Genomic DNA, 13,565 nt, shown 5'->3' with positions numbered 1-13,565 from the left:
AAAAGAAAATAAATATAAAGTAGCTTTTTTTAAAAAGCAGCTCCCACCTGGTCTTTTGTGTGTATGTTCATTATCCCTAATGAATGATGCTCTACTTGACCCTCTTGGGTTTGAACCAAGTGAGAGAGAAGCTAAGCTGCTGGGAGCTGAAGCTGGTGGGTGACCTTTATGGCTGGTGCTGCTGTGGCTGGAGAATGTAGCTTCGTCATGCTGTCTTCCAAAGCAGAAGTCCTAGCCACCACTCACAGGTAGTGCTGCCCACCGTTTGGCCTCCGGGAGAGTCACCGTGGGCCAGCGCTTCTTGGCAGTGGCTCACTTGCAGTAGGAACAGAGAGGAAGAGAGACGGCTGTGTTGTTCCAGTGGAAGCTTCCACTTCTCTTATCAGCCAATCGCTTCATCCTACAGAAGGACATCAGGGAGCTGCGTAGGGAAAGAAGTATTTCTCCCTGGAGTAAAGCCAAAGCATTGCTCTATCTTCTTCACCTACATATTGCTGGAGCCAAGATGAAGCCTGTAGCTCTAAGGGAATGTGTGGGCACATGCCAGACTAGGAGGGAGGAACACTGGAAAATTGGAAAATAAAATTGGGCTAGAACTGGGCTAGAGAAGTGAATTAACAAGACCTAATGATAATGGGTATGAGCAGCTAAGTATAAGTGATAAATGTTTTTTAAAACATGTAAGTTCTGATTGCTCACATAAACCTGTCTGCGTGTCTCAGGTGGAGCGATTCTGGATGCAGAGCAATGCGGTGGTGGCAGTTCTCGCGGGCCTCGGATTGGCCACCCTTGTGTCCGAGACTCACCGAGTGCTGAACTGCCATGGGACTCGGTATCTGGAGTGGCTGTCTGCAGCTCTCTTTGTAGCTTACCAAATATACTCAAATTACAGGTAATTGCATATAGTTATTTTCCTGAAAAGTAGCACTTAACTCTAGAGACATCTGCCTGTGTAGCTTCTAGGACTCTGAGAACAGCGCATGCAGTGCCCGGTTGTGAGGCTCCGACATTTGTCTCTCTGCCAATGCTGTGGTGTGGTTTGCGGCCATCACAAGCAAGTGAAAGCCGTGCACATAGACCGTGTGTTTTCCTCTAAGGAACTCAAGAAGTACATTGAAGAATCTAGATATGTCACATTTCATAATTAGGATACCCTTAGATGGAGGTTTAAAAGACTTGGGGTTCTTGTGTATCTCTTTATGCTGCAAACTTCTCATCTTTTGAGTAAAGTATTACAGATTTTTTTCAAAATTTGTAAATAACCTTCCAATGAAATTCTCCGAGTAAACGAGAAGTTGCTGAAGTATTGGGTGGCAGTTCACTTGTTTCCAGCAGTTATTGTCAGACAAGTAGAAGAGCAAGCCTTTAAATGATTTGTTAGAGCGACTCTGACTAGTATAATTTTAAAAGATTAAAGTTTCTCTTGCAGCTTAACTTTTTAAAATGAATTCTTGCTGGGCATGGCGGCACATGCTTTTAATCCCAGTTCTTGGGAGGCAGGAGCAGATGGATCTCTGTGAGTTCAAGGACAACCTGTTCTACATAGAGTTCCAGGACAGCCCGGGCCACATAGTTAAATTCTTTAGGTTAGCATACAAGGCGTGGGCTTCCCTGAGCATCTTCATGCTGTGCATCACTGCACTTTAGCCTCACGTTCCCATCCCCCACTCCCCCCACCCCACATGGGAGGTTTTCCTTTCTGTTAGTCTGCTTTCACCTTCCTTAAGAACTACCCCTTAGCTGGGTGCTGGTGGCGTGCACCTTTAATCCCAGCACTCAGGGAGGCGGAGGCAAGTGGATCTCTGTGAGTTTGAGGCCAGCCTGATCTACAAGAGCTAGTTCTAGGACAAGCTCCAAAGCTACACAGAAAAACCCTATCTCAGAACAAAAAGAAAAGAATATCCCATGACCCCATTTCTATTTTTGTGACTTACAAACGCATACACACATATGCATACATATGTTCTTGTGTATGTACACATGTATACATATGCATTTACATAGATACACATACGTAATACATACACACATGTGCATATATACATACATACACATGTAATTTTAATCTTGGATCCACGTATGAAAGAAAGCTACAGTAATCGTCTTCATGGGTGTGACTGTTTAGTTATCATAGTAATTTACAGTTGCATCATTCTCTTGGAAATGTCGTGATTTGATTTTTATTGCTGTATAAAATTCCCATGTATGTGATAGATCATATTTTGATTATCCACCTACATGTTGATGAATTATGCTGTTCCATTCCCTGATTAGTATGCACAGTGCAACTACAAACACAAATGTATAAGCATGTCTAAAGAGTAGTACAGCTGAGTAATACAGTTCTATTTGGGGATTTTTAGGAACTTCCATACGTATTTCTTTTGTGGCTGCACAAGCTAACTTTTCAAACAGTTTCCTCGCATCCTTGCTGTTTGTTGTTTGTTTTCTTAGTGATAGCAGTTCTGGCTGGAGCGAGAGGGGACGGCTAAGCAGCTGGAATTTGCATTTCCCTTGGGACTAAGGACGTTAGGCCCCTTTTCAAGTGTTTGTTGGTCATTTGTATTTCTTCTTTTGAACACACGCATTCAATTTATTCACCCGTTTATTGATTGCAGTTCTTGTTTATCTCATGTATTAATCCCCAGCCCAATGTGTAGTTGGTGAAGATTGTTTTCCAGTTCTGACTATTGTTTCCTTGGCTGTGCAAAAGCTTCTTAATTTCATGTAATTCCACTCGTCACCTCTTGGGATTACTTCCTGTGCTAATGGGTCTTGTTCAGAAAATCCTTGCCGATGCCTATATTGTGAAGTCTGAAGTCCCACACAAAGGGCTTTGATACATCTTGATTTTGTGTGTGTGTGTAGGATAAGAAATATGGATCTAGTTTCATTCAGACATCTAATTTTTGTAGCATCTTTGTTAAGCAAGCTGTCTTTTTTCAAGTTTGTTATTGACAGCTTTGTCAAAGTTTGGTGGCTGTAACAGTGTGGATTTATTTCTGGATCTTCTTTCTGTCCTGCTGGTCTACCTGTCTGGTTTTGTTCCAGTGCCATGTTTTGTTTTGACTGTGGCTCAGTAATATATTATGAGACCAGTATTGTGGCGGGATCAGCACTGTTCTTTCTGCCTAGGGTTGCTTTGATTGTTCAGGATCCTGTGCGTCTGTGTGGATTTTAGTGCTTTTATCTAATTTGGTGAAGAAAGACATTGGGGTTTTGCTAGGGATTCTGCAGAATGAAGTAGCTTTAGATACTATGGCCATTTTTACTATGTTTATTCTACCTAATCATGAGATTGGAGATTGTTCCACCTTCTAGTATCTCCTTGAAGCTTATCCGTATCTTTAAGTTTTTACTATGGTGGTCTCTTTTTTGTTAATTAGGTTTATTCCTGGATATTTTTTAAATGATTGTGAATGGGATTTTTTCTTTTTCGCTGATTTCTTTCTCAGCAAGTTCATTATTGGCATTTAGAACTGGTAGTGTTTATATTCTGATTTTGTATCCTGAGACTTTGCTGAAAGTGTTTATCAGGTCTACGTTTTCTTTTAAATAAATAATCATGTTGTCTGCAAATAGGGATAAATTGACTTCTTCCTATTTGTGTGCCTTTTATATGTTACTGCTATTTTATTGCTCTAGCTAAGACTTCAAGAATTGTATTGAATAAGACTGGCGAGGAGTGAGTGAGAGCCCTTGTTTTGTAGACGTTAGAGGAAATTCTTTCAATCTTGCCCCACTTGGTATAGCGTTGTCTATGGGCTTGTCATATATAGCCCTCATGTTGAGGTACATTCCTTCAATTCTTAATGACTTTCCACTTTATTATGGAAGAATGTTGAACATTGATGAAGACTTTTTGTATATCAATTAATATGCACAATACATCTTAAGATTATTATTAAGATGATCATACATTTTCTGTCCCTGTCTATGTACTAAATTATACTCACTGATTTGCATATATTGAAACAGTCTTACATCTCTAGGGTTCAAACAATTCAGCCATGGTAACATGATTTTCTTAATGTGTTCTTGAATTCAATTTGTAAGAATTTAAAAGATTTATAATTTTACTTTAAATTTTGTGTATGTGGGGGGATATATGCATGTGAGTGTAAGTACCCACAGATACCAGAGACATTGGATCACCCTGGAGCTAGAGCTGGAGGGCTTTGTGAGCCACCACTGTGGGTGCTAGCTACCAGATCTGGTCCTTTGCGAGAGCAGGATGTGCTCTTTACTAAGCCAGTTTCCAAAAACTTATTGGGAATTTTCGCATCCTTGATCACCAGGGAAATCGCTTTATAGCTTCTTTTGCTGTCCTTACCTGGTTTTAGTTTTTAACACTCACTCCTTTTCTGTCTTACAAAACAGTTTAATGAACATTGGGTGTTAAAGGTTTGGTAGAATTCCCCAATGAATTCATATGGAGAGGGATTTTTGTTGTTGTTGCTGTTTAGGCTTTTTTTTTTTTTTTTGGAAACAGGGTTTCTCTCTGTAGCTTTGGAGCCTGTCCTGGAATTCACTCTGTAGACCAGGCTGACCTCAAACTCCCAGAGATCTGTCTGCCTCTGTCTCCCAAGTGCTGGGATTAAAGGCGTGCACAGCGACAGAACTTTTCTTGATAGTGGGATTTTTATTACTGTTTCAATCTCAGCAATTTTTATGGATCTATTTCAGTTTATGTGGATAGGCCATATGGGCCTAAGAATTTTATCTATGTCACTAGATTTTCTAATTTTTTTAAATAAGTTTTCAAAGTTTTCCATGATGGTTCTCTGGGTTTAATTGGAATTTGTGGTAATCTCTTTTCACTTCTGATTACATTAATTTCAGCGAGCCAGTCCCCCACGTAGGTTTGGCGAGGGCTTAGTCAGTTGTTTTATAAAGGTCCTGGTATTCGTGCTTTCGTTTTTATTTGATTTTAGGAACTCCTTCATTTCCACCCTGATTTCTTAAATGACCCGTGTTCATTAAAGAGAACAATGTTCAGTTTCCCTGTATTTGTGGCTTCTTTAATTTTTCTTGTATTGATTTCTAGTTTTATTATACTGTGATCTGGTAGATATAAGAGGGTTTTTGTTATTTTGTACTTGGTAAGTCTTGATTTATGGTCTAGATTGTGAGAAGGTTCCATCAGTTGCTAAGATGAACATGTATTCTGTTTTATGTTTTATGCCATGTATCTGTTAAGTCCATTTGCTCTGTGATATAGTCTAGCTGTGGCATTTCTTGTTGGGTTTTACTTTGGATGACTTATCTAGCGGTGGCAGAGGGATATTGAAATCTTCTGCTGTCATTGTCTCCAGACTTTTATTTCCATTAATGCTTGTTTTTGAACTTGTGACTCACCAACATTTGATGCCTGTGTGTTTACAGTTGTTTCGTTTTCTTGATGGATCACGCTCTATTAACCATCAGCAGCCTTCCTCACCTCTTCCAAGTGATTCGGGTTTGAAGTCCACTTCACTGAAGATCTGGAAAGCTATGCTAGCTTTTTCCGTTTTCTTTTTCTGCTTTCATCCATTGGCCCTGTTGCTGGTCTTTACCGGTGTGTCTTTCTTCTATCTCTGTGTGTTGTATTTTTAAGTATCTTCTTCTGCACGTGTTTGGCAGTCATGAACTACACTAGTTTGTGCTTGCCTTGAAATTTATTTATTTCTTCACCAATTTTATGTATTTGCTTGTTATTGATGCAGGTTTTCTCTGTATATCTCTGACTGTCCTGGAACTCACGTCACAAGACCAGGCTGGCCCTGAACTTGAGATCCACTTGCCTCTGCCTCCCCAGTGTTAGGATTAAAGGTGTGTGCTGCCATCAATTTTAAGACACCCTTGCTGTATATCACAGTTTTGCTTGGCGGTTAGTTCTTTACTTTAGGAACTTGAAAGCTGTCATCTGTGTGCTCCTGGCTTTGAGGGTTGTTGATGTTATTCTGATGGTCCTGCCGTCATGTGTGAGTTGACATGTTCCCTTAACAGCTTTTTTTTATTTTTTAACTGTTTTTTGCTTCAAGTTTTGACATCTTGACTTTAATATGTTTTTGGAGGGTTCGTCTTTGGTCTTCTTTGGGTTCTTGATGGTCCTTGTGTGTGGATGCCCATTTCTTTCTCTGGGTTTAGGAGTGTTCTGCTATAATTTCATCAAATAGGTTTTCTGTGTCTTCAGTGCTTATTTTTTTTTTAATCTCCTTCTTCTAGCCTGTGGGTTCTTAGATTTGGCCTCTTGTTTGTATCCCAGAATTTATGGATATTATGGTCATGTTGTTTGTTTATATTTTCCCGTATTGATATTTGAGTGCCATGTTTTATCAGCCTTCACTTCTGTCTCCAATACTACTTCTGTGGCCTAGGCAAATCTGCTGGTGATGTTTTCCACCCTGCATTTTACCTGGTCCATTGAGTTTTTCTCTTCCAACTTTTCTACTTGTTTTCTTTCCCTGTCTAACAAACAAATCCGTTTTCTTGCTGAATTTTTCTTCCATGTTGCTCATTTTCTTTTCCTTTTTATGTACTTTGTTTTTGTGGGTTGCTAACTTTCCTCTCTAGGTTTGGGTTAAAGTCTTCTGTTTGCTGGTTTCTTCTTTTAGATCATCATTGTTACCAGAAAACTTTGGAAATCTACCTGGCACTTCACCTATCTCACTGTGAGCTCACTGGTGGAGGAACTGTGATTTTTGTGAGGTCGTATTGTTTGGCTGTTCATGTTCCTTGCATCTCTGCAGTGAATTTTTATAGCTATTGGTTTGGCTATCTCTTCTGGATTTTGACAGGCATCTGTCTTATAGAGAAGCCTACTCTGAAAGACTCAGTCCTCAGTGCCATTTAGTGAGGAGGGAGCACACTGCTATAGCAGCAGCAGCAAACCATACAGAATATATAATTACATGTAAAACCACTAAGTCCACTACGGCCTTGCCAGTGACCCCAGACCTGAAAATGACCACACTGTGAAAAATGGACAGCAAAATAAAAAACTATTTAGAATAAGTGTGGACATAGTAAAGGAAGGAAATCAAGAAGAGAGAAAAGATTAAATAAAAGAAAGGAGAAAGAAGGGGAGTGGAGAAGAGGCTGTGGGGGAGACGGGAAGGAAGAAACAACGGCAGAGATTCCTCAGTACTGAAGAATCTACTGAAGAGACTCGGACTGAAATCAGACAAATGTGAGAAAGGATGAAAATAAAAACATAAGAGATTGTTTTTATTTTGCTTTGTCTTGTTTTTTGAGACATGATTTCTTTGCGTAGCTCTGGCTGTTGTGGAACTAGCTCTTGTAGACCAGACTGGCCTCAAACTCACAGAGATCCACCTGCCTCTGCCTCCCGAGTGCTGGGATTAGAGGTGTGCACAACCACTGCCAGCTGAGAATATTTTAAAGGCTAATAGTGTAAACAAAGAGAGGGAGAAATAGAGGAGATAAAAAACAAAGGAAGAGAAAATGTATTGCCTCCAGTGGAAAATATATGTAAACAAAATTATGTGGATGTTTAAAGCAAATAAAACCATTTATCTTTAAATCATTTCTTTAAAAAGATTTAATTGTATTTTATTTATTTCAAACTGTGAGGAGATATGTACATGCCACAGCCTAAGTGTGGGGGTTAGAGGACACCTTGAAGGGCGTAGTTCTCTCGCTCCATCAGATCTTAGGGCACTTGGGGTCAGACTCAGGTCATCAGGTTTGGTAGCAAATCCTTTACCCTCTGAGCCATCTTGCCAGCCCACTAAAAATATTTGAAAATTCTTAAAATACAGAAAAAAAAAAGCCTGCTAAATGTAAGAAAAAAAGAAAAGAACCTTGTGGGTGGGGGAATAAAGTGTGTTACAACAGCTTCTTTTGGGGTCTCTGAGAATTGGAGACTTCCACTCATACATGGGACAGGACCATTTAAACTTTTTGGCTCCTGTGTTTCTTTATGCTGTGGAGGAGTCAATATTGAACAAGTGTCCAGTGTCCTCCAGAGCAGTCCTCACAGCAGCCATTTGCCTTCTTTGTGTATTAGGGCCCTCTGCTGGCCACACTTGGCTTTGCAGTCTGTATGCTGGGAAGATTCCCTCACCCTGAGACTGAGATGGTGCTCCCAGTGTCTTGGCAGTGTGGGACGCAGAAATAGCACTGACATGAGCACAGCACAGCCTTGCTCCTTTCACAGCCTTCTGTATTTGAGTCCCCTGCTGGAGGGGTGCAGCAGTGGACACCCCTGGAACCCCAGAGTCCTCAGGCTCCACAATGAACAAAGATAGGTAACTCCAGATCTTGACCTCCCTGACACCTCAGGCTTGGGACTGTCAAACCCCAGGGTAATTCTGTTGATGGGCTCTACTCCCTGACACACTACCTCACTCCCTCTCCCCCTCCACCCTCCTCACCATTTCCCAGACTGAAACTCAGCTTCCTGTCACTTCCCCTTCCTTTGCCAGTGGCTGTCCATCCCTCCTCTTCTCCACAGCTGCCTCTCTCGCTTCTCCAATGCAGAGGCTGTGGCAGGCCACGTTAACCCTCCTGACCTGTGAATGTTTCAGGGTAGCTCAGATTTTTAAGAATGGATTCTTTGTGGCCGTGCCCAGCCAGTGCCCTCTGAGTCATACAATATGACAAAATGGGGTTTTCTTTTCAGCTGGCCAGTTCACTGGGGGAATTACTGTCTTACCAAACCCCACACCTGGATTTGAGGCTCCTGAGAGGCAGGCTTCCCCAGATCCCATCCCACATCAGGATGCAGAGTGACCAGAAATGTCCCGCTAGCTTCTGCGTGCTGTGCATTGTGTGCTGTGTATTGTGTGCTGTGCATCATTGTGTGCTGTGCATCCTTGTGTGCTGTGCATCCTTGTGTGCTGTGCATCATTGTGTGCTGTGCCTTGTGTGCTGTGCACTTTGTGCTGTGCATCTCTTGTGTGCTGTGCATCCCTTGTATGCAGTGCATCCCTTGTGTGCTGTGCCTTGTGTGTTGTGCCTTGTGTGCTGTGCATCATTGTGTGCTGTGCATCTCTTGTGTGCTGTGCATCTTTGCTTCGGCCCTTTCCTAGTGCTTTGCTACTTTCTCTGAAGACTTCCAGAGCTCTTCCTCTGTTTCTGTCTTTGGGTTAAAGACTGGGTTTTGTTTTTGTTTTTGTTTTATTCTGAATCTCCCCTTCACTGCCCTTCATAGAGGCAGCCTCCAGAGTGCCATCTTATGCAGAACCTTACAACCTCACTTTAAAGACTAAGTCTTTAAATAATATATAATATATAATCCCAGACTGGAGGCTGCATAAGGAAGCCTTCATCCCCATCACCTTGTGAGATGGGCTATACATCCCATCCGTGGTTCCAAGAAGTATCTAAGCTTTAGCCAGCCCAATCTCAGTCTTTTCTGTCCATCTTCTCCTGGCTCAGGTCTTTGAGGGATGTCCAGCCTCAACACCAGTAATGTGCACAGACTGGGCAGTTTCTCTCTTTTTTCTTCTATTTGCCCCCAGAGAATGGAATAAATAGTAACTTTCCTGGTAACAAATGTGAGCTGTCACTAGCAAAGCAGAGGCTCTTCCTCTCAGGAAGCAGTCATCCGTTGCTATGTGGGTTGTGAGGACAGGGCAGTGCCTTTGCCTTGTGGTACAAACCAGTGATTCCACTTAGCACCTCCTCGGCCCAGAACGCAGATGGACAGAGAATGACACGGCTTGCTGTTTGTTTTGTTGTGTTTTGGTGCTTTTTCCTTTCACAGCCTTTTTTCCTTTTGTGCATTGTTCTCTGAACTCATTCGCCTTTTCTTTGATGTTAGAAAGCCCTCTCCATTCTTGAGAAGGAGCTGTGCTCCTAGCTTGGGTAGATAAAGCTGGAGCTACGGCAGCTCAGCAGGTGCAATCACTTCCTTCTCCGTGTTTTCATCCTCAGTGACCTGACCACCAGGGAAAGGCCACCTCAGGAAGCCTTAAAGGGGGGAAGGTGGTGAGAAGCCTCAGCAAGACACAAGTCACAAGGGGTCACATCAGCTCTTGTCAGAAATAGCAGACTTCTGCTTGCTTTTCTGACTATTCTTTTTTTTTAAGATTTATTTATTTATTATGTATACAACATTCCTTCCATGTATGCCTGCAGGCCAGAAGAGGGCACCAGATCTCATTATAGATGGTTCTGAGCCACCATGTGGTTGCTGGGAATTGAACTCAGGACCTCTGGAAGAGCAGTCAGTGCTCTTAACCTCTGAGCCATCTCTCCAGCCCCTGACTATTCTTTTGGAGGAAATGGAATTAAGATGAAATTGCCTTAATTCTATGTAGTCAAAAACTGCTTTGATAACTGAAATTGGGTTACTTGGGGTGGGGAATTACACTGAGACAGACTGTTTGCTGTATATGGACATGATTATCAGTTGGTAGAAGTAATGCAGCAGGCTTTTCTTTCTCCTCTAGTTTCACTTAGCTCTCTAAACAAGCCGAGATGATGCCAGGCATGGTTGCTCATGTCTTTACTCAGAAAGCAGAGGCAGGCAGATCTCCGAGTTTGAGGCTAGCCTGGTCTACAAATCTAATTACAGAATAGCCAGGGCTACCCAGAGAACCCCTGCCTCAAATAAAATAAACAAGCTGGTGAGCTGTTCTCCCAGGGGTGTGCCTTCCCAGAGAGCAGTGTGGGGTACCCTGGAGCACTCGGTGTGGATGCTGAGGTTAGGAGGGGAGGAAAGCGTGGTGCAGGAACCCTCCTGTTACAGTTGGGGAAATGTGCTACTGTTTTAATTTGCTGAAAAATCTTTTTATTTAGCATTTGTGACCAAAGAACCAATAATGTGATCGATCAGTTTGCACGAAATCTCCTGGACTCCATGCCGCGTGATGCAATCGTCTTACTCAGGGGAGACTTGCCAGGGAATTCTCTCCGTTACTTGCATTACTGTGAGGGGTTGAGGCCGGATGTTTCCCTAGTGGATCAAGAAGTAAGTATAAGAAAAACATCCTCAGCATACAGCAACCTTTAAACATATCACTCATGGTGCGTGCGCCTGTGGCTTGAGCCCAAGACTTTGAAACCAGCCTGGGCAAATGGTATGATTCATCCAATAAACAGACACATAAACATTTTTAAATTTTTGGTTGGGTAAACTTTTTGTAATCATTTTTGGTGGGTTTTCTATGGGAAGAAGAAATAGTTTTTTGCTTTTGACAGGGTCTCACAGTGTAGACCAAGGTGGCCTGGAATTCCCTGTCCTCCTGCCTTGGCCTCACAAGTTCTGGGATTACCAGTGTACACTGCCGTCTGTAATCATCCTTAGAACAGGGATATCATAGTCCTGTGTATTTGGGGCTCATTTGTAGCTTGTTTTTTCCTCATTTAAGCTGTTTATCAATATGCTTCACCTCACAGTGAAATGACAGCCTAGGTTTTTATGTTTAGCCAGTTCACCAACAAATAACATTGTACATTGGCCAGCCTATGAAAATTAAATTAATTGATATTAAAAATGTGGGCAAGTAAACATTTTATTTAAATTGTAAATTATTGATTACAACATGGCTATAGAATTTTTATGTACATTATTGATCCTATGACAGAAACGTGTTAGGAGGAGCTTGTAAGAACTGTGATGTCTGACCAGAGTAGTTGATGCTTCACCTTTTAAGACCTCTACCAACTGCTCTTCCAAAGGGTCCAGACTGGATTCCCAGTGCCCATCTGTACAACTCACAGCATCTGTAACTCCAGGTCCATAGAATCCAGTATCTGCTTTTGGCTTCTTTGGGCACCAGGCATATATGTGGTACAGACATATATGCAGGCAAAATACGCATGCACATAAAATTAAGTTTTTTTTTAAAAAAGAAGAAAGTGATTACTTTTTTAAAAACTGTACTAGTAAAACAGTTTTCCTGGACTGGGAGTGTAGCTGTGTTGGGAGGACTTGCCTAGCTTACACAGAGAAAGGTCGTTGTAATCGGGAGTGTATTTGTAAAAGAAAGAAAGAAAGAAAGAAAGAAGGAAGGAAGGAAGGAAGGAAGGAAGGAAGAAGGAAAGAAGCTATTCATGGATCAACAATGGCATCTGATAGAATTATAGTAAGGTTATTATGAGAATTAACTGAGGAATATTAAGTTTATAACATATTGCTCAATTGATGTGAATAATCCCAAGTACTGAGACTGTTGGGTAACAAAATCTTTGAGTTGTATAATATATACATTTAAAATTAATTTGTCATTTGTTACTTGAATGATTTATACAAGGTAAGTAAAATATGAGCACAATTGGTTAGATGATCATATTCAAAATGTAAATTGGAGTCTTTTCTATGAAAATGCAGAATTAAGTATACAATTAAAAGTGATTTTTTTTTCTTATAATTTGTTTTAATGAAAAGACATGTGAGTCTAGTTGTGGTTACATTAGTTGAGATTACATACCTGTTAGCTCAGTCAGTTCTCAGGAGCCACAGCAGGAGGATCAGGGTCTGAGGCCATCTGGGCATGATGGCGCACACCCTTAATTCCAGAATTCGGGAGGCAGAGAGAGGTGGGCAGATCTCTGTGAGTTCAAGGCCAACTTGATCTACAAAGTGAATTCTAGACCAGCCAGAGTGACCCTGTCCCAACAAAACAGAAAAAGTCTGAATCTAGCCTATGTCACCAGTGAGATTGTCTTTGTAATTAAAGACCCTGCTTCAAAATTAAAACAAAATTGAAAATGTTTAAGGATATGTAATTAGTTGGGGACTACTAGTAAATTCAGATAATTTATCCAAAAAGGTTATCAGCTTTGAGGCCTAGATAATTATATAATTGAGCTTCTCAAGGGCAGAGATTATATCTTATCTATTCTGAGTGAGCAACACTAAGAAGAGAAGAGTGTAGTAATGGTATATTTGTGTATTTGCTAGACTATTTGGTCTATCCATCAAAGTCATTTCAACTACAGCTCAAATAATTGGAGCACTGTTGTGTGCTAGGTGCACAGAGATGAAAAGACAGTCCCTTCCCTCTGGGAGCTCAGGCTAGTGAGGCATAGGCATAGAGCTAGACCAGAGGTAGGTACAGATGGTGGGGAGGTGGGAGAACTTCCGAGGACTAGATCTTTGCTGGTTCTCTAAGTCTAAGATGGGGACCATCATCTGGGAATTGACAGACTCATGGAGGTGAGGTAGCATCAGGGTAGTGGTCACCTCTTACGACATGAAACCTAAGAATTGTCCTTCTTAAAGGCATAGCAGTACATCCTTGGTTTTCTTGAATGTATTTTTTTTCCAATCATGTAAGTATATAATCAAGTATATAACTACATTTTAGAAGCTTTCCATGGCTGTTGGTGAAGCTGATACTTTGCAACATGTACTGAGGTGTGGCTCCCTGTGGTCTTTCTGACAGATGATGACTTATGACTGGTATTTACCCAAGATGGCAAGGCATCTCCCAGGTGTGCGCTTTCCTGGGGACCGGTGGAGCCCCGTGGGAGGAGTATTACCCAGTGGAGTGGTCACGTTCAGTCTTTATCACTTTCTTGAGATGAATAAACAGTAAGCATTCTCTTCATATAATAGCTTTTCTAAACCGTAAGCGTCTCTGCAACTGTTTCTGCAGCAGCTGTGCCTC

General features: G+C 41.5%; 1 protein-coding gene across 1 annotated transcript in view; it reads left to right on the top strand.

Annotated features, from left to right (window-relative positions):
* Tmem260 (transmembrane protein 260) overlaps nucleotides 1–13,565 on the top strand; it is a 64,104-nt gene that overhangs the window by 38,540 nt on the left and 11,999 nt on the right. The window contains exons 10-12 of the mRNA XM_048429979.3: nucleotides 723–892; nucleotides 10,750–10,921; nucleotides 13,341–13,489. Coding sequence (XP_048285936.3) covers nucleotides 723–892; nucleotides 10,750–10,921; nucleotides 13,341–13,489 — 491 coding nt within the window. The remainder of the gene's footprint in view (nucleotides 1–722; nucleotides 893–10,749; nucleotides 10,922–13,340; nucleotides 13,490–13,565) is intronic.

This window comes from Myodes glareolus, chromosome 12 (assembly GCF_982192425.1).
Source record: "Myodes glareolus chromosome 12, mMyoGla1.1, whole genome shotgun sequence".
Lineage (NCBI taxonomy): Eukaryota > Metazoa > Chordata > Mammalia > Rodentia > Cricetidae > Myodes > Myodes glareolus.
Note: the sequence above shows the minus strand (reverse complement) of the source record. Positions and strands in the feature narration are given on the sequence as shown.